This window comes from Brachyhypopomus gauderio, chromosome 3 (genome assembly GCF_052324685.1).
Source record: "Brachyhypopomus gauderio isolate BG-103 chromosome 3, BGAUD_0.2, whole genome shotgun sequence".
In the NCBI taxonomy this organism is placed as follows: Eukaryota; Metazoa; Chordata; class Actinopteri; order Gymnotiformes; family Hypopomidae; genus Brachyhypopomus; species Brachyhypopomus gauderio.
In genome coordinates, this window is record NC_135213.1 from 28,378,845 (window position 1) to 28,401,010 (window position 22,166).

A 22,166-nucleotide genomic window follows, 5' to 3' on the forward strand; every position below is an offset into this window, starting at 1 on the left:
CGGTTCATGAAGAACTTTTATCTAGTGTAAATAACATGTTTGAAGAAGCAAGATTCTGTGTATGTGCATAATCCTCATATATTTAAGGGCTGTGAGAATGTGATAATGTGAATAAAGTAGAGTGAACAGAAATTGTGTGCTCATCTTTCTTTCACCGACACTCTCCGAGCGCTCATAAAGTGCCTTACAGAGACCCTGGTTGTTATGGAGAATTTCCATGACAAACGTCACAGCGTCTGTTAGGTATGTCAGCTGTGTCTTATTAGGCTTGTCTATTAGTGTGTGTATTTATACCGCTTGTGTGGAGTTCACACTTGTGATACATTCGATCTCACTAGGCATTCGTTCTCTCTTGCTAAGCGATCAATGTGACAAATGTGACACTCCAATAGATCAACTTTGCTTTCCTCAGCAAGTGTGTCCACCTCACGTTTACATCACTCCCACGGCATCACAGGTGACAATGACTTAATTGAGAGAGACTGGATAAATTCACGGCAAATGGATTTAATACGACCATAAGTATTAATTTTATTTATTTTTATTTAGTTTATTAATCGCCAGTGGTGACAGGTGATACAACAGCATAATTTTTTAAGGGTGAGGATATTTTGTCATTGGAAAAATATCCACCATTTTCTTTTGAGTTTGTATTTTAAAAGTTAAACAGGCTGTAGCTCCCACTCACTTGTTCATCACAAGTGCATCCTAACTAACAAACTACAACTAAAAGATGGATATTTATACCTTGCACCAATTTGTCAGATTTTGTCAAATATTTCAATAGCTTTTAAACGGTCCATCATAAGTCCACAAAACAAGGTTGTTGATTAGGATGCACTTAATATACTATAACTTATTTTATGTGTAGTGGCGCTTCGGCACCTCTGGTCAGCGTTCTGCAGAGGCCCCCTTGGGTTTTAATTGCGCTTTGCGGTTACACGCTTTTAATCCTTGCAGTGGTTTACCTAGTTCACTGTCTGCGGGTTTGGTAGGTAACTACTCGACTACATATTCGCATAGCATTATATTTTCATAGTGCGCCGTGGCTAACGCTTTCCCCTTTCACGTAGGATCCACATTCATGACTGTTGCCTCAGACTAGTTGGGTATTCGGCCTGGTGTATAAGAATACTGGACTTTAGGGTAAGTAGTGCGGTTTTAATATGGCTGCTACCACGAGTAGTAATCATTATTAATGGGTTAGCCCAGTGGTTCCCAAAGTGGGGGGTGCGCCCTCTAGGTGGGGCGCAGAGCTATTGCGGGGGGGGGGGGGGGCGGCGCTTGGAAGTAAAACATGTGCACATGTGTCAATATGGGGGGGGGGGGGGGCGCAAAAATATTCTCATCTACTAAAGGGGGGCACGGCAGAAAAAGTATGGGAACCGCTGTGTTAGCCAATTTGGTCTCATCTTTGTTTTTTTTTGTTTGTAGGCTGCCGGGTGCTTCATCCTCTTTACCGGGCCTACAATCAGTTTTGCCGTGTCGGGCTTTGCTCCGGCTGCTGTTCTGCTGTAACGCTGTTCTGTTTTATAGTGTTTTATTATAGTGCACTCTCACGTGGTGCTTGCTCTGCCAAACGGCAGTACTACAGTGAGCGAGGCCGCGTGCCGTACTTGCATACAGCAGCGCATGGGTGTTAACTAGAATCAGCGTGTGTGTGTGTCCGTGTGAGGTTGTATGGTAGCGTGAGTGTAAGTGGGTATTAATTCCTTGTTATTTAATTTATTGTTTTGGTTATTTGGTTTGTTTGTTTTCCTTGTTTGTGTTGAGAGTTGGTTAGTTATTTTTTTGTTTCATTTGGTTTATTTTCTTTGGGGCCTTGAATTCTTTGGTGGTTGGGGTGTTTGTGGTGCCATTCTTGGGGATGCGATATCTGCTGTGCCCTCTGGGATGTGATATTTGAGTCGAGTGTACAACTTCTCGTGCGTGTGTGTGATCACTGTATTTTGGGGAATTGTCTTACTGCTGGCCTGGTGTGCTCAGCCTTTCTTTGGGGGTATTGTACCAATAATTATTTCTTTTGTTCTTTTGGCAGGAGCAGGGACGAACCGTAGGGAGGCCATAGCCAATGGTGGTGGGCATTTGTGTCCGTGGGTTCATCCTTATTGTAGTTTAGTGTCACTGGGGTGTGAAGGCAGCGTATTTTACGTGTGGTTCTGTTGAACCACTCCCTGGCGATGGTCCTCCCTCTGGTAAGCCTTTCCTTGTCTGTTTTGATTTATGTCTTTGTATTTATGTAAGGTTGGTTATTTTGTGGGTCTGTTTTGACCATACCCACCGTGTGTGTGAGTAGGTGAGTGTGTGTGTGTGTGTGTGTGTGTGTGGGTGCAACGACCATTTTAATAGATTGAATATTATAATTCATATAGAAAATATAATTGAATACCTTTTTGATAGTAAATAAACATTTCTACACTAACCCTGTCTCTGTCTTGATTGCAAGAACCTGATTGAGTGGGAACCCTGGTAATTGGGATTAATTTGAGGTGTTTGTGACCACAAATTGTCACGCCTGGCTCCGCCCCCTACCTGTCTGTCTAGCCCGGCTCCTCCTCCCCTGGTCTTCTGTTTAGTTCCACCTCTCGTTTTGTCATTGGTTTCAGCTGTTGCTTGTTTGACTGTTCGTTTGGGTTTGTATTTATTCATTGTGTTTCAGGTCTTCAGTGTGGGTCAATGTTTCATTTCATATGGTGATGTAGAAAGTCTTGCTTCTGTTTGTATGGTGAAAGTTAAGTCTTGCTCTTGTTTGTATGTTATGTGTTAGGTCTTGCTTGTTTTATGATAATACGGTGGTTGTCAATGTGAGTTCGCTGTGTGTCGCTTAGTTCGAGTTTCAGTTGTGAGGTTTGTTTCTGTTTCGTCACGTTTCTCTTCGTTGTGGTTCATTCGTATATATCGGCTTGGGTTGTGTACGTTTTATTGTCGGTTTAGTCATGTTTCTATGTGTTGTGGTCCAGCGATGTGTTGTCCTGCGAGTTGGTGTTTAGTTATATGTAGCCTACACGTTCTATGTTCCCTGTGTCTTATTGTATTGGATGTATGGTCCCCCATTAATGTTTATATGGTTCTGTACCACGGTGTCCTTGTATTGCCTAGTCGTATGTTTTGGTGTGTTCATTGTCTTTATGTGCCTCTTATAAGTTGTTGAGTTCATTTGGTTATGTGTTGTGTTCTTCAGTGAGTAATCTGTAGTCTGTATGTCGTTGCTTCTTTAAAATGCCACGTAAAAGTAGAGCGATCCGTGTAGGCACTATAAGGCTAGCCGGTATGGCTATGTCTAGTAGCATTGAGTCCCGCTCTCCAGCGCCAGTGCGTCCGCCCCCTGATCATGGTACCACCCCAGCGTTACACATTCACTTTCCCTCGGGAGCTTAGACCCCTGGGGGTGGCGTAGTCAAAGTTACTTCCTGGTTTCTGCCACGCCGCTACATATGCTCTTATGTTGGACATTTTAAAAGCTACTGATTATTTGACAAACTGACCACGTTGTTATTTAGGATACACTTTGTGTAAAAGACCTTGTTTTATGGTCTTATGATGTCATGTTTAAAAGCTATTGGAAAAAAAACTGACCACCACAAAGAGATGAGTTAGAAATACCCATTCAAGAGTTTGTTGTTGTTGTTGTTTAGGGTGCACTTAACTTGTTTTTATCTATCTAAAGATTTTAATTTTTTGCTTTTACGACCGCCATGTTAAGGTAATTTGTAGACGGTGACAGTAGTACATTTCAAATAGCATCTAATTCTGAATATGCGAACATGAAACCAACTTAACCACAGTTACAAGGAAGAGAAAGACATCAGGCATGTTGGACGACAGAGATCCTAAATAACAGCTGACCTGATGTGAGTGTTGCAATGCTTATTAGTTTGTATATTATTATGGGGCCTAGAAAAAGTTGTTGGCACTTTATTTTTTTCCTTTTTGTCTAGAGCCCAGCATGCAAACCAATCTTGTTGTCATGGTAACCACCAATTGTTTATCCATTTAATTTGTTATAACATTGCTATTGTATAAAACTGGGTCGTGACACAATGAGAATGTGGGTCCTGGGCTGAGACTAGTTGGGAACCCCTGACCTAGTACACACACACACACACACACACACACACTGCTGCGTACCTTTCTCATCTCCTCGCCAGTTCACAATGAAGAAAATTAAAATGAAACTCAAGCCAAACAGAAATCCTCTTGATATGCGAAACAGGAACCCTGCAAATAACAAAGTATAAAAAACTCCAGCATTAAAACTCAATCAGGAAATTGTAAACTACAGACAACAGTGTTATAATAATGCACAGTGAGCATGGTTTAGTGGCCCCTATTTGAAACCTTTTCTCATTGCAGTGTTACTGCCCATAGTAACCTTGGGAACGGTGGTGCAAGCTCTCTTCAGGTCATTGATCAGCTCCTCCCGTGTAGTTCTGGGCTGATTCCTCACCTTTCTTAGGATCATTGCTACACCACGATGTGAGATCTTGCACGGACCCCCAGTCCGAGGGAGATTGACGGTCATGTTTAGCTACTTCATGTTTAGCTACTATTTTCTAATAATTGCTCCAACAGTTGATCTTTTTTCACCAAGCTGCTTGGCAATTGCCCTGTAACCCTTTCCAGCCTTGTGGAGGTCTACAATTTTGTCTCTGGTGTCTTTGGACAGCTCTTTGTTCTTTGCCATGTTAGTAGTTGGAGTCTTACTGATTGTGTGGGGTGGACAGGTGTCTTTATCAGAATCAATATACTTTATTAATCCCAGGGGGAAATTGCTTTTGTTACAGTGCCACCATTTGCGTATTATTTTAATAAAACACCTCTACAAAATATAAAAATATGTACAAATAATAAAGAATAAGCATCCTAATATTGAATTTAAAATAAAATGTAAAATAAGTGGTATTGCACATAATGTATGAGACGTTGGTCGCGAGGCGAAGGACGAGACACAGAATCCTTGCATATGACGGACGTCACTTTTATTCTAATGAACATATAGCGCGTAAAGCGCACATTTAACGTGAAACAAGCACAGATACGTGTAAACTCAGACGACGAGCACAGGACACTGCGCGAGCGCACATTAAATAGACAAACCACATTAGCCCCACGTTATTACGAGTCACAGGTGAGACGGATTATCACAAGACACAACCGCACCCACGGAGATACACAGACGCAGACGAGTAGACGTAGACGACGTAGACACATGCCCAAAAGGGAGGGGCCGGGGTCCTCAACGTGACAGACGCCCCCTCCAAGGGCACTACCCGTGCCGGGGTGCCAACAGGACCGAGTGCCCCGAACCCACGTCGATGGGCGGATCCGACACGCTCAGTCCTGCGTCTGGGAGGTGACCGTCCTCGGTGAAGCGTCCGCCATGAACCACCTAGAACACCCTCCCTGGGAAGATGGGGGAAAAGACGTTAGACACATTGAACGGGACGGACACAAACACACAGACTGGTACATTTACACACATTGGCACGAACGGGAAAAGGGGGTTAGGCAAACACACGGGAACAAACACGAAAACAGGGACAGACAAACATGAAACAGGCGCCAGGCTACGCGCCAGGAGAAGAGTGATAAGAGGAGAGAGACCGGGAGTTGGTGGTACTGTGGTGGGCGGTCCTCCTCCGGCCCTCGCTGCGGATCCTCCGCTGGGTGCAGCGCGGCTGGCGGACGCGCCTGGTGCAGCGCGGCTGGCTCCTCCAGAAGCCCTCGAGGGGCGCGTCGCAGGATGACTCCACCCACGCTCTCTCTCCTCTAGGCGGAGCCTGCTGGGAGAACTTCCTCCCTCTGGGTGTGAGCCTTCCTCGCCTGGCAGTGGGGTCACTGTTGGTGACTTCCATCTCCTCCTCCTCCTCCTCTTCATCCCGCCCGTAATCCACGGTGGGGGTGGAACACACAGAGGGAGCAGGTTCTTCGCCCTCCTCATCTTCCTCGACCTCTGAGTCCTCCTCCTCGAACTTGCTCTCGGGGGTCTTCTCCGTGGAGCAGAGTTCGAGGAAGCCTAACCTCAGGGGCGAGAGGTCTCGGGAAAGAGCGGGGTGCAATTGTTCCCACCTCCGTTCCGCGGCTTCGCGGAAGCTTTCCGCCAGCTCGGCGTTGCAAGCTTCTCGAGCCTGACGCAGCATGAACCTGCAAAACGGGTCCTGCTCCAGTAGCTCGAGGGGTACGGAGGTGTTGTGGTGCCGTGCAGGGGAAGAGCCATGGTGGTGCTTGCTGGGTCTCCTCCCCTTCTTCGCACGGGTGGGGTAACCTGGCATTCTTTGGTCTCAGAAGGCTCGTCGTTCTGTGACGTTGGTCGCGAGGCGAAGGACGAGACACAGAATCCTTGCATATGACGGACGTCACTTTTATTCTAATGAACATATAGCGCGTAAAGCGCACATTTAACGTGAAACAAGCACAGATACGTGTAAACTCAGACAACGACAAGAACAGGACACTGCGCGAGCGCACATTAAATAGACAAACCACATTAGCCCCATGTGATTACAAGACGAGTCACAGGTGAGACGGATTATAACAAAACACAACCGCACCCACGGAGATACACAGACGCAGACGAGTAGACGTAGACACACGCCCAAAAGGGAGGGGCCGGGGTCCTCAACGTGACAATATGTAATAAAATAAAGAATAAACATCTTGATATTAAATTTAAAATAAAATGTAAAATAAGTAGGTATTGCACATATGTAATAAAATAAAATTAACAATAAAATAAACAAACTGATAATAAACAGATAATAAACAGTAGTGTCCTGTATTGTGTCATGTATTGAGGGAGGAGTTATAGAGCTTCATGGCCACAGGTAGGAATGACCTCCTGTGTCGCTCTGTGGTACATTTTGGTGTGATGAGACGAGCACTGAATGTGCTCCTATGTCTCATCACTAAATTGTGTAGTGGATGGGAGACATTGTCCATAATGGCATGCAGTCTAGAGAGTGTCCTTCTATCAGAGACTGCATCCAAAGAGTCTCCCAGACTACTGCAGGTGGCAGTTCTCGCGAGGCTAGTGACAGAATACTGTTTGGAGCGGCACGTGAATGCTTAAAAAAAATAATAATTTAAACTCGCAGGTTTAGTTTCGACAGTGGGAGCAAACCTGGAACAACAAATCAGAGATGGATTTAACGAGAGAAGGCAGTCCTGCCTAAAAAGCTAAGCGTACGTGTAAGTACCTTGAAGAATGGGACAGGGAATTTACTTTCTTAAAGTGGAGCATGAAGGGGCATAGCTACTCATTCTGTAAGATATGTAGCTGTGATTTTAGTGTCTCTCATGGGGGAAGGAACGATGTCCGTCAGCACGAACAATCTGCCAAGCACAAATGCGGGCTAAAGGCACAGCAATATGCCCAGGAGATGTCCCCATTTGTAGCTACAAATACCGCTAGAAAATTGTAATTTTTTTATTCATTTGTAGTTCAAAACAAATTTGGGGTGTTTTTTCTTCACTTTTTGCCACTCCAAAGATGTTTTCGTTTCTCCTACAGCCTCGATTGCAGCTATATGCAAATAACTGATTATGCAAATTAGGCGATGACGTCATATACGGGAAATGTCCCGTATTTTTAAATACAAAACTTGACAGGTATGGACGAGCCTTTCAAAGGTCTTCATGATGTGGGACGTCAGTGCTACTGGCCTGTAATCCTTGATGTCGCTTGGTCTTGGCATCTTTGGTACAGGAACAATGCAAGATGTTTTCCACATCACCGGGACCCTCTGGAGACTCAAGCTCATATTGAAGACGTGACTCAGTACTCCACATAGCTGCTTGGCACAAGCTTTGAGCACCATAGGTGGGACACCATCAGGGCCTGCAGACTTATTATTGTGGAGTTTCATCAGCTGTCTTCTCACCTGGTCAGCAGTGAGACTCACTGTAGGTGTGACGGATGGGGGAGAGATAGAGGTGTGAGATGGGCCATCATAGGAGGGGTACAAGCTATCAGAGGAGAATAGGAGGGTGGGAGGTGAGTGTGCTACAGTATCAGCAGCAGAAGGGTCAGGGTGGGGGAGGACAGATCCTACAGTGACAAATCTGTTAAAGAACACATTGAACTCATTGGCTCTGTCCACATTGCCCTCTATTCCTCTACTATTACTGGACCTGAAGCCGGTGATGGTTCTCATTACACTCCACACTTCCATCATGTGATTTTGCTGAAGTTTCAACTCCAGCTTCCTCCTATATTCGTTTTTTCTCTCCCTGATAGCTTTTTTCAGTTCCTTCTGAAGTGTTCTCACCTCCTCCCTATCTCCAGCTTTGAATGCTCTCTTTTTTTTTGTTAAGGAGAGCTTTGATGTCTTTTGTTACTCACGGTTTATTGTTTGGGTAACAATACCAAATGTCCTGGTTGGGACATTGGAGTCCACACAGAAGTTGATATAGCCTGTGATACACTCAGTGAGCCCGTCCATATCCTCACTATGTGTATCACAGAGTGCTGCCCAGTCAGTGGTTTCAAAGCAGTCCTGCAGTGCCTCATGAGTTTCCTCTGACCATCTCCTCACTGTCAACGTGGTCACAGGCTGACTCTTTACCAGAGGCACACAACTGGGTCTGAGGTACACCAAATTGTGGTCTGATCTACCCAGATGTGGGAGGGGGGAGCAGCTGTATGCTTCCTTAACATTAGCATGTTCTTTCCTCTCTGGTAGGACAGTCCACATACTGTGTAAAATTTGGTAGTGCCTTAGCCATAGTGACATGGTTGAAGTCACCTGATATGGCGATGTAGGCACTCGGATGCTGAGTTTGGAGCCGCGCTACGGTAGAATGAATGATGTCACACGCCGACGTCGGGTTGGCAGAAGGAGGAACATAAACTACCACCACGATAACGTGAGAATTCACGTGGTAAATAATATGGTCTGAGACCAACAGCCAACAGTTCAGTGTCCGGACTGCATGTTTGTGCTTTAACAGTGATATGACTAGGGTTACACCAGCGTTTGTTAATAAGAACAGCAAGCCCTCCTCCTTTACGCTTACCGCTCTCTGTGTAGCCCCGATCAGCTCGAACAGTCTGAAAAACCAGCGATGGAACTGTTGTCATCCGGAATGTCCTGGTGTAGCCATGTTGCAGTAAAGCACATTAAACTACATTCCCGGTACTCCTTTTGACTCCTGGCCAGCGCTGATAGTTCATCCATCTTATTGTTCAGTGATCTTACGTTACCCATGATGAGCGAGGGGAGACGTGGTTTATATGCTCTTCTCTCCAAACACATTTTCCGTCTCGCCCTCGCTTTTCCAGTTCGTTGTTTCGTTCCTCCTCTGCATCCCCTGTGTGTCCGTCTCCAAAGCTCACGGAATATTGTTATTATTATCCGTTGTTATGCAGCTAACGACCTCAAACAGGTGCTTCTAATTTAGAATAATAAGTGGAGTGGAGGTGGACTTTTTAGAGGTGGACTAACAGGTATTTGAGTGTCAAAGTTTTTGCTGATTGGCAAGTGTTCAAATACGTATTTATAGCAGTAACACAAAAATAAATTATTAAAAAATCATACATTGTGATTTCCAGATATTTTTTTAGATTATCTCTCACAGTGAACATGCACCTAAGATGAAAATTTCAGACCCCTCCATGATTTCTAACTGGGAGAACTTGCAAAGTCGCAGAGTGTTCAAATACTTATTTTTCTCACTGTATACGCAAACCCACACAAACAAACCTATACACACACACAAACATATACACACACCTATACACAGACACACACAAACATATTGTGACGCTGGGGCGCTGGAGAAAGGATGAGACACGAGTCCAGGTCTCTGGTCCGAACGACACGTTTATTTGACGTATATTGCGCAATAGCGCACGAAGAACAAACACAAAGCACACAACGTGCAGACTATAGACAACGACGAGCACAAGACACTGTGCGAACGCACATTAAATAGACAGACCACATCAACCCCACGTGATGACGAGACGAGCCACAGGTGATACGGATAATGAAAAGACGCACCCGCACCCACGGAGATACACTGACACAGACGAATAGACGCAGACAACGTTAACACACGCCCCAAAGGAAGGGTTTGGGGACCGTAACGTGACACATATACACAAAACCACACATGAGCATGTACGCAAACCAGGGTATCTGCACATTTTTAAATCTCAAATTCAATGACTTTTAAGACCTTTTTAATACCTCTCACAAGAAAAAAATAATACTATTACTGTGGCAGGGTTGCCAAATTTTCAAGATCGCTTGGAGTGAGATTTGAACCTGGAGTGGGTGGCGAGTGTAAATTGTTGAGCGGGGGGGGGGACTAGGTAGTACTACAGTTGTGATCAAATTTATTCAACCCCCAATGCTGCGAAGGGTTTTATGGAATTCAGTGCACATTTGTAATTGTGTTCATAATGAAATCTTACAAGGACTTGTTAAAGAACTAAATCCAACTAAGATAGCATCAATTTTTTTTGTCATAAAGTATTAAATGGCCTTTTTGTGATTTCTTCATTGACACAATTATTCAACCCCTTTACGACTACCACTCCTAAGAACAGACGTTCATTCCAGTGTTTTCCATCAGGTATTGAAAACATCTGTGGATGTCAACGAGCAGCAATCAAGCATGATAAGCACCAATTAGGCAGATTTAAAAGGACTGTGATACTCAGCTCCTTCTAGACATCTACTGGTGTGTTTCCAAGCATGGTGAAGGCAAGAGAATGGTCCCAGAAGACAAGAGAAGACGTTATTGCTCTTCACAAGAATGGCAATGGATATAAAAAGATTGCGAAGTTGTTAAATATTCCAAGAGACACTACTGGAAGTATCATTCGCAAGTTCAAGTTAAAGGGCACAGTGGAAACGTTACCTGGTCGTGGCAGAAAGAAGATCCTGACCGCGACTGCTGTGCGCTACCTGAAGCGTAATGTGGAGAAAAATCCCCGCGTGACTGCTAAGGAACTGAAAAAAGACCTGTCAGATGTGGGCACTGAAGTTTCAGCTCAGACAATAAGGCGCGCACTGCATAACGAAGACCTCCATGCCAGAACGCCCAGACGCACCCCCTTGCTGACTCCAAAGAACAAGAAAAGTCGACTGCAGTATGTCAAAAGTCATGTGGACAAGCCACAAAGGTTTTGGAACAGTGTACTGTGGTCAGATGAAACTAAATTAGAACTGTTTGGGACAATGGACCAGCGCTATGTTTGGAGAAGGAAGAACCAGGCTTATGAACAAAAGAACACCTTGCCTACTGTGAAGCATGGCGGGGGGTCAATTATGCTTTGGGGCTGTTTTGCTTCTAATGGTACAGGAAAGCTTCAACGTGTGCAGGGTACCATGAATTCCCTTCAGTACCAGGAGATCTTGGAGGAAAATGTGATGGAGTCAGTCACAAACCTGCGGCTTGGGAGACGTTGGACCTTCCAACAGGACAATGATCCGAAGCACACATCCAAGTCCACTAGAGCATGGTTGAACATGAAAGGCTGGAACATTCTAGAGTGGCCATCGCAATCACCAGACTTAAATCCAATTGAGAACCTCTGGTGGGACCTAAAGAAGGCAGTTGCAGTGCGCAAGCCTAAGAATGTGACTGAACTGGAGGCTTTTGCCCATGAAGAATGGGCTAAGATACCCATAGGTCGCTGCAAGACACTTGTGTCAAGCTATGCTTCACGCTTGAAAGCTGTCATAACTGGAAAAGGATGTTGTACTAAGTACTAAAAAATAATGTCACTAGGGGGTTGAATAAAACTGATAATGATGTGAGCACAGTAAAGACATTTGTGGTTATTCCATCATAAATATTATGTTATGTTTGTCTAATTTATAAGTGCCTCTTTGATATAATTGTAAATAAGATGACTGAAATGATCAAAATAAATCATCAAATAATCAAATAAATATAAAAGTGCAATGTTAAGAGAACTCAGCAAAACAGCCTTTACAGCCTTAAAGCCTATAAACACTAATATCCATGTTTCAATTTCAACTTGTTCAGCACCGTTCAGCACCATACTGGACTGGGGGGGCGTGTTGCATGTTGCTACTGACAGTCATGCTGTCTACATTGTGATTAAGAACAGGGCTGCCCTCACTGAAGGCTCAATTATTAGTTACAAAATTCGAGAGGTGCACGACCTCGCGCAGGGGCGGAGCCACCGCGATTACGTCATTGTCGACACACGGAACCTCAAGTATGTCTCGCTGCAGCCTGCAGGAAGGCGGAGTTGGACATCCAACCCCGCCCACATCCAACTCCACCCTCTAATGCGCTCTCGTGCGCCAACCCACTACTTCTTCGTTCGAGAATAACTGTGTGGCACTTAAAAATACGCATAATAACTCACAAGTGTTCAAGAGGCACGTCGTTGCGCTTAATTTACACATACCTCATTTACTTTGTGTATCGTTCCACGTATGTTATTCATTATTTTTATTTATTGGGTGGCGAACGTAAAATGTTGACGGGGGGATGTAAAATGGACACAAATTAAGTATTATATCGCGATCGATCGATCGCCGGTGGTTGGCGCCAGAGCGAACTAGTAACTAGTAACATTGAATCTATGTGGATCAGAGGTAAATAAACTAGATTTTTTTCGGCGTGAGATATCGGAAGTGTGGCGTGAGAGCGTGTGAAAACGGTCAAATGCGTGTGTCTCACGCTCAATGCGTGAGAGTTGGCAACTCTGCTACTATAAGTACACAATTAAAATGGTAATGTTTACTGTTTACTGATAATGTTGGTGATGGAGAAGGGATATGTTGGTAATGTTGGTAATGGAGAAGGGGTGTAATAGTAATTTTGGTGTCCAACTCCGCCTTCCTGCAGGCTGCAGCGAGAGGCTTCTCCGGAACCTCGCGCCGGTCGCGACGCGTCAAGTATAAACCAGAGACCGTATATATATATACCATCACTGGTATAAACGCACCTTGACGTGGCTCAGGGATTACGGCACATGCAGCGCCGTGCGCAGTGCCCTACTGCCTGTACATTTAAATTGTAATGGTCCAATGGAGGTAATTTAAAAACCTTGAACAGTTCCTCACTTAAAAAATAACCCGGGACAGGACGTGAAATACGTCCCGGGAAATACGGACGTTTGGTCGCCCTACACAGTAGACAAATCATTTTTGGCACTTACAGTTAAACTGCAGTTAGCAGCGAATGACTCGATGTGCATATTACTATTACGAGTGTTATCATATCGCTTGTGTTTTTCAGATTTCATATGAGAATCCAGCGCTTTACAGCCCATTGTACCAAGTTTAAATGTTTTTCGGCAAGTTCACCTTGCGCCTCATACGAATCACTGGAAGGTTTCAGTCAGCCACAATATTTTTCATCCTCCAGCCACTTCACTGAATGGACATTTACCCATGTCTGTATTGGAGCCTTGTATTGTTGTTCCCGCCGCAGCCCTCAAATAAGAAAAGCAGCGTGTTAGGCAGCTAAAGCATTTCCACCTGCTAGGTGACGTACTACCATAGTTGCCAGGTTCGCGGTTTTCACGCCAAATTGGGCTAGTCTACTCGCCACCCCCAATCCCCCCCCCCCCCCCCCCCCCCCCCCGTCGACAACTTACACTCGCCAACCCCCCCCTCAACAACTTTGGGCTTTGGGATAGTTTAGTCTACTGAAGGGATGGTTTTACACTGACTTCGTGCGGGATATTTTTGTAGGACCTGGCAACCCTGCGTACTACTGCCATCTACCATGCGGAGTATACGGCTGTTGCGGAAATGATAATTATTGTGGGATATACATTGGTAAAATAATACAGAAACTAAATTTAAGACATTTTAAGACTTTTTAAGGACCCGCGGGTACCCTGACGCAAGCAGACAGACACACAAACAGAAACACTGAACATATATCCACACACACACAAACATATACGCATGCAGACATACACACAAATGAATGTATACACACACACACACACACACACACACACACACACACACACACACACACACACACACATATACACATAGAAACACACATATATGCACACAGACACATATATATATATACAGATACACACACACACACACACACACACACACACACACACACACACACACACAAGGGATCCTGGGTGGTCAGTGTGACACCTGAAAGCTGTATCAGTTCCTGACTGGGGCTTTACACATCATTTACATCATTTACAACCTCTATTTAAAATCTGTGTAACTATGATGACTTGAATTAGCTTTCATTATTACACTTAGTGAATCAGATGGATAAAACATTACTTGTGTATCCCGTCATAGAGTCTATGTATGAACGTCTTCAGTGGTTGCTGGTCTTTGCTGTCTTTGTTGTGTTTGTTGTAGACTGTCATGTTAGCTGTTGTTTGTAAGTGTACTGTGTTGTTTTTCCAGCCCTGTGTATTTACGTAAGTGTTTCCTAAAGTCTGTTCTGATCTTGTTTGTATTTTTATTTATTTATTTATTTATTACCAGACAGTAGAATCAGAATCTTGATTCTCAGTGATACCAGGAGAGCAACAAAAGGCTTTAAAAAAATCTGCTGTACAGTAGTATTTAGTGTTTAGTATTTATATCTGAAGATCCCCTCATGAGCCACCAGCTCCTCCCATAATTAGCCTGGGACATACCACAGTTAAGGTATAGACACTAAAGGTAGAACCTGACATTAGTGAATCTATTTTTCCAAGACCACGTCTCGGTGCTCTACTGGTATATTGTCATGGTTAGCTCCACTCCTCCTGTCAGTTATGTCTTTGTTTTTCATGTGTTTGTATTTTGGTTTACTTTGTGTAACTTTATTTTGAAATTCCTAGTTTTTTCTGACTTCACACCCCACCCTTGTGCTCTGCCCCCTCGTCATTGTTTTGAGGTGTGTCTTGTTTGGTTCCTTGTTTAGTCTGTGTATTTAAGCCCTTTGTTTCATCCTTTGCTTTATAGGTCATTGTGTGGTTGTAAGTTTTGTGTTTCATGTATATCCCTATTGGTTTGCTTATTTATGTATTTGTCTTTTGTAGTATTTATCTTTTGCTTCCATGTTTCCCTGATTCAATATATTAGTATTTTCTGTCAGTTCTGTAAGGGAACACTTAAACAACACAATATAACTCCAAGTCAACCACACTTCTGTGAAACCAACCTGTTCAGTTAGGAACACTGATTGTGAATCAATTTCACCTGCTGTTGTGCAAATGGAATAGACAACAGGTAGAAATGAGAGGCAATTAGCAAGACCCCCCCCCTATAAAGGAGTGGTTCTGCAGGTGGGGACCACAGACCACTTCTCAGTACCTATGCTTTCTGGCTGATGTTGTGGTCACTTTTGAATGTTGGGGGTCCTTTCACACTTGTGGTAGCATGAGACGGACTCTACAACCCACACAAGTGGCTCAGGTAGTGCAGCTCATCCAGGATGGCACATCAATGCAAGCTGTGGCAAGAAGGTTTGCTGTGTCTGTCAGCGTAGTGTCCAGAGGCTGGAGGCGGTACCAGGAGACAGGCCAGTACACCAGGAGACGTGGAGGAGGCCGTAGGAGGGCAACAACCCAGCAGCAGAGCAGCAGGACTGCTACCTCCGCCTTTGTGCAAGAAGGAACAGGAGGAGCACTGCCAGAGCCCTGCAAAATGACCTCCAGCAGGCCACAAATGTGCATGTGTCTGCACAAACGGTTAGAAACCGACTCCATGAGGATGGTATGAGGGCCCGACGTCCACAGATGGGGGTTGTGCTCACAGCCCAACACCGTGCAGGATGCTTGGCATTTGCCAGAGAACACCAGGATTGGCAAATTCGCCACTGGCGCCTTATGCTCTTCACAGATGAAAGCAGGTTCACAATGAGCACGTGACAGACGTGACAGAGTCTGGAGACGCTGTGGAGAGCGATCTGCTGCCTGCAACATCCTTCAGCATGACCGGTTTGGCAGTGGGTCAGTAATGGTGTGGGGTGGCATTTCTTTGGAGGGCCGAACAGCCCTCCATGTGCTCACCAGAGGTAGCCTGACTGCCATTATGTACCGAGATGAGATCCTCAGACCCCTTGTGAGACCATATGCTGGTGCGGTTGGCCCTGGGTTCCTCCTAATGCAGGACAATGCTAGACCTCATGTGGCTGGAGTGTGTCAGCAGTTCCTGCAAGATGAAGGCATTGAAGCTATGGACTTGCCCGCCCGTTCCCCAGACCTGAATCCAATTGAGCACATCTGGGACATCATGTCTCGCTCCATCCACCAACGTCATGTTGCACCACAGACTGTCCAGGAGTTGGCAGATGCTTTAGTCCTGGTCTGGGAGAAGATCCCTCAGGAGACCATCCGCCACCTCATCAGGAGCATGCCCAGGCGTTGTAGGGAGGTCATACAGGCATATGGAGGCCACACACAATACTGAGCCTCATTTTGACTTGTTTTAAGGACATTACATCAAAGTTGGATCAGCCTGTAGTGTGTTTTTCCACTTTAATTTTGTGTGTGGCTCCAAATCCAGGCCTCCATTGGTTAATAAATTTGATTTCCATTGATGATTTTTGTGTGATTTTATTGTCAGCACATTCAACTTTGTACAGAACAAAGTATTCAATAAGAATATTTCATTCATTCAGATCTAGGATGTGTTATTTGAGTGTTCCCTTTATTTTTTTGAGCAGTGTATATTGTTTAGCTAGCTTTAATCTCTACTTCCTCTACAGGTTGGCTGTGTTAAAAAAACAATGAGGTGTGAGATCTCATTTTTGACCCCTATGGCTAACAGCAATATGTGGTGATTGGGCACAATGCTCTTAAATCTTCAAAGGGCTTTGTCCTCATTCAGGACCCATTAGACAGATTTATTTAACCCATTTTAAAACTCCACAGCCGGAGAGTGTGCGACAGTCCCCTTTTTTCCAGACTGTCAGTTACATACTCATTTGGCTGATATTGGCTATGAAACACACACAGGACCTTCACATTCTCCTCCTGGGTTGCAGTTTACAGCTAGGGACGCAGCACTAACCCCCCATGATGGAGAGAACAAGAGATGATAGATAGGATAAGAGATGATGGAGGGGATAAAAGATGGAAACCAGGAGTGATGACCGCTCACAGTGGGCCTGTTTCTTAGTGCCACAGAGGTGTGATGATACCATGGTGATCAGCTTCTACCTCATCAGAACCAAACCACACTTCATGACCTTTCATGACCCTTCATATCATCCTTCATGACCCTTCATGTCACCCTTCATCACCCTTCATGTGGCCCTCTGAGCCTCAAAGACAGCATGGTCATCTGAAATGGTTGCAGTGCGTTTGACTTGCAGTTTTTGTTATTTTGCTTACATCAGCTGGAAACATGTCTGGTGTTACGTCCACTAATACTCCATATGATCATTATGTGCTATCAGATACCTCCTTAGCATAGAAAATCACCAGCCATTACCACCAACTAAAGCATTAAACACTCAGACTGTGGTGCAAACATGTTAATGGCTTATGTAGTAATGCAGTTAGCTGTTATGCTGTGGGACAATACAAGTGACCAACAGGCTCCAGGCCTGTGGCAGTCATAAACCCTAACTAATTAGGCAATTAGCTAATAACTAAGGACCGATTAGTTTATGCTACAAATGAGAATGAGACCAAAATGAGAATGAGACACTGAGAATGTTTAACAAATTTCCTTTTCCGCAGAGGTGGACATTCCAGGTTCAAAAAGTAAAAGTCCTCACCAAGATTTTGCTCAGACTTCCTGGATTGTGTTGATTCCACTCATTTTACCTGGCTTGCCACTAATTAGAAAATCCATCAAGCTTGAGTAAAATCCTGGTGAGGACTTTTACTTTCTGAACCTGGAATATCCACCTCTGCTTTTCAGTAAGAAATGTTATGACTCCGTTTGAGAGTTCTGTCCTACTCCAAGTGTGTTGGTCTCTTGAATGTACACATACAGTACATGCTGTATTTCTAATTAAGTGGAATATTGCAGTTTATTATACTAATTATACTTGCACTATATTATGTATTATTCCCCACAAGATTGTTTCAGTTCAACTTGATCAAATTCCATATAACACTTTTTATAACAATTTATAATAACTTTTACAGAGATGGATTAATTTGATAAATGTTGATAAATATGTAAGCACATGAATCCATTCACAGGCCCTGAGAGAGTTAGAATGCTGCTTATATTTTGTTTATGAAGTTATTGGCATTTTATCAGCCCATTATACATTTTTTAGAGCATTTTTATGAATACATATGAATACGTCATGGCATGTGTTTTTTCAATGGGATGAGAGAGGGAGATTTAGGGGGGAGAGGGAATGAGAGAAAGAAAGAGAGAGGGAGAGAGAGAAATATAGAGAGAGAGGGGGATATGAAACAGAGATTTGAAACACCCAGTAGCTCTACATAATACTTTGAGAACAAACAGCAGATTTTTGCGGTTATAATCTCACAGTCCTTCTATACTGCTGGTGTCTGTCACGATTAGCTCCTTCCCTGGCTGTCAATCATGTACGTGTTGTTTATGTTGTCATGTGCGTTTCGTAGTCGTGCCTCATGATTTGCAACCCTTGCCCTCGTTCACATTTTCAGGTGTTTTGTGTTTGGTATTGTGAGTATATATAGCCTGTGTTTTGTCTAGTGTGGTACAGATCACTGAGTATTGTTAGTGATTATTGTTGTTGTGGGTTGTTGTGTTGGTTTTATTATTTATTCATTTGTTCAGAAGGTGAACATGTGTGATTTGATCTCTATGAAGCTGATGCTGTACGTGCATGTGAAAAAAAAGAAGCATACAAAATGGAGCAAAACAAATGTTCTGGTGTTGTGATGTTTTGGTGTTGTGATGTTCTGATGGCCATGAGTCACGCACCTCGAGAACCTAACCGTTTGTTAAAATGGAATGATGTGTTCCAGGAGATGGACATGAAATTTAACCACATCAGAGGTGAGTGACACTTTACTGACCTCATACTGATTTATTCATAAGGGAGTATTATTGTGAGTACAAATTTAAGTTGTAGTAAAACTATAATAATATAGTAATTTTGCATATTTAATCCACCCCATGCATGACACTCTAGTAGCACTAGTAGCACTAGTTGTAACGCGGGAGGCGGCAGACGGACGAGACACAGATCCGCTGGTTGCAGCACACGTTACGTTTAATGTACAACATATATTGCGCAATAGCGCACGTAGAACACGTAGAGGCACACAGATGTGTAAACTGTAGACAACGACGAGCACAGGACACTGCGCGAGCGCACATTAAATAGACAAACCACATCAGCCCCATGTGATGACAAGACGAGCCACAGGTGAGACAAATTATCACAGGACTAAACCACAACCACGTAGATCCACTGACGTAGATGAATAGACGCGGACGACGTAGACACACGCCCAAAAGGGAGGGGCCGGGGTCCTCAACGTGACACTAGTCACCGGAATACTAGACACGTGTGTTCCTCATTACCGTCTCCCCTCCCCTATTTAAGTCCTAAGCCTACACTTCCTCTTTGCGAAATATTGTCTACCTGTGTATCGACCTGTGCTTCCCCCCTAGACTACGCGTCCTGCCGTTGGCCCAGCTCTCCAGGATTAACTTCTGCTACCACTCCAGCTGCCTTTCCTGGTCCTTCCCAGTTACTACCTAACTCAAGCTATCATGCTCTGATTAGTGTCAATAAATATATCTCTGCATCTGGATCCCTCTGTGTCGAGTTGTCCTCCTACCATTACAGTAGAACTACAGGTCCTTCCTTCCTTCCTGCTGCTGTTAGACTATACCAGCACTGATCTCCGTACAGTACAGTCTCCCTCTCCATCTGTCCAATCACATCACTACTGTACAACCAGTGGTGAAACTGCAAGTCTAGAACCTCTCACAAGAATAAACATGTAATCAGAAGTACTTGTTTACTTTAAAATTAAATGTAATTAAAGGTAATTCTGTTTGGCCAACATCAATTGAATTTAGTTTAACCCTCTGCACATGCAAGTTTAGAATAACTTGTGTTCCAGGCAGCTCAAACATGTGAGTCTGGCCTTGTGATCTCCAATGAAGTTCTGAGCCAGGGGTCACCAACCTTTTTGAAACTGGGAGCTACTTCTTGGAGACCAATTATTGCGGAGGGCTACCAGATGAATTCGCATCAATCTAATGAAAAGTTGTTGAGCGCGCGGGGGGGGGGGGGGGGGGGGTGCGAGTGTCAATTGCTAAGCGGGAAGACCGCTAGCAACCGCGGACAATCTATAATAGTAGCAAAAACATAAACTATGCAGCGCTTTGGTGCATGGCACTATAGTGAGCTATTTTTAAAACAAGCCCGCGGGCGACTCGTGACGTCCTCACCACGTTGGTGACCCCTGTTCTGAGCAGTCTCAGTGAATTGGACTGGCTTGTTTCATAATTCTTTGAGCTTCTCTGGGTAAGAAACTCGGGTTGTACACAGCGCCAGAAGGCAGGTTTTGGAAGATGTCTAAAGGTTTGGTAAAACCATGCAATAACTCCAGATCTCCATCATGTGAAGTTATTAATCCCTCAAACGCGTACAGACAGGCTCAACCTGTTCCCAGCTCAGAGTTAGCCTTTGTCACTTTGCTCATATGCCTAGCTTAGGCACCAATCATAAGCCGTTTGTTCCTATAAAATTATACATATGTCCCTTATATATGTCTTATATATACTGTATATACTCTCTTCAGCTGCTCTAGTTCTAGTAGTCCTACCTGCCATTTTCCCAGTATCTGTTAGGGCCTCTCCTTCTATGCATTTCCCTAGGGTTATGTAACGAATGGAGGAGACAAAGAGGGATCCTTGTGCAAAAGCGCAGTGCTTTTTATTTGGCAGATAGACACAACAATAGAATGTGAGTTGTCAATGCATAAATAGAGTTTATCTAGTGCCATTTGCTGGGAGTAGTCAATCCGATCCGAGGTCGTAACGAGAAGGCAGAGTCTGTAAGGTACCAGAGGGCTAGGCAGGAGACGAGGTTGAGGGAACAGGCAGAGGTTGGTACACAGGAGAAACAACAGAGTAGAATAACGCTCGGTACGCAACATAGTTGGCAATACTTCGCGACTAGGAATTGAGACGGAGGTGCATAAGAATGCCAGGAATGTGGGCGTTGTGATGAGGAACAGCTGAGTCCGGATGGCTATCAGGTGTCATTCCTGACAGGTTACTTTATTTACTCATGACTAGTAATCAATACGTTTGTTATGGTTAATTCTATGTGTTGAAATATCAACTGTAATAACTATAATAATTCATTTAATTTCTAGATTTTTATTATTTGTTTCCATTCTGCTAATGACTTGAGGATTCAGTCACAGACTGAGAATTTCACCCTCAGGTCATGAGACGCTTCTCACATTAATTAATCTGTACCAGTTAACCTTCACTTACGTGTGTTTACTGTGGTGCCCCATTATCAATAACTCATGACCAGTTTTGCTACATTTGACAACTCTGCACAATTTGAATCCTGAAAAAGTATATGTTATTTAGGACAAATAAGGTAAAGGTATTTATTCATCATACATTGTACAAGTACAAGATGAAATGCGTTTTTGCCCAGAGCCCAGTGTTAAAGCACCGAAAACCCAGAGCGGCAGAGGCATTTCTGCACCTGCCTCGACGGGCGCCGCCTTTACGCATAACGGAAGAGAAACATAGAGATAACATTGGGAGGAGACAAAAAAATATGACCACAGATTATTCTCACGAACAGGACAAGAGTCTGTGTGCATGCAAAAAATCCCCATAGCACATACAGCATTGATAACACAGACAGTAAGCAGTGAGAGGCGTGATTCATTCAGAGAGGGAGGGGGGAGCCAGAGGCCTGGCACACAGTTTTTGTGTCATAGTTTGCGGTGGAAGGAGAAAGCCATCTCTGGCAGTCTCTGTGTGGGGGTAGGAGCAGGTAACCAAGACGACTACCTTCTGGGAGAAATTTGTTTGGGCGCCAATGCAGATAATCATGAATGAAGAATTTAGCAAGGAGCTCGTCCTTGAGTGTTTGAGCACACGAACTCCCCTTAAGTCAGTGGTCTCCCAACTGATCCAGCTTCACGCGTAGAGCATTAATTCCCTCCATGATCAAATCCAGCTTTTTAAAAGTCACAGTCTGTGTTTCAACAGTTCCAACAGCTCTACCCACCGCGTCAATCAAGTTGG

The 22,166-nt window shown here is 44.2% G+C and overlaps 1 protein-coding gene across 4 annotated transcripts in view; it reads right to left on the bottom strand.

The window, feature by feature from the left end:
• LOC143510962 (uncharacterized) overlaps positions 1-22,166 on the bottom strand; it is a 78,550-nt gene that overhangs the window by 18,865 nt on the left and 37,519 nt on the right. For all 4 annotated transcript variants that reach the window (XM_077000888.1, XM_077000887.1, XM_077000890.1 and 1 more), the window contains one exon: positions 4,129-4,218. In XM_077000888.1, coding sequence (XP_076857003.1) covers positions 4,129-4,218 — 90 coding nt within the window. The remainder of the gene's footprint in view (positions 1-4,128; positions 4,219-22,166) is intronic.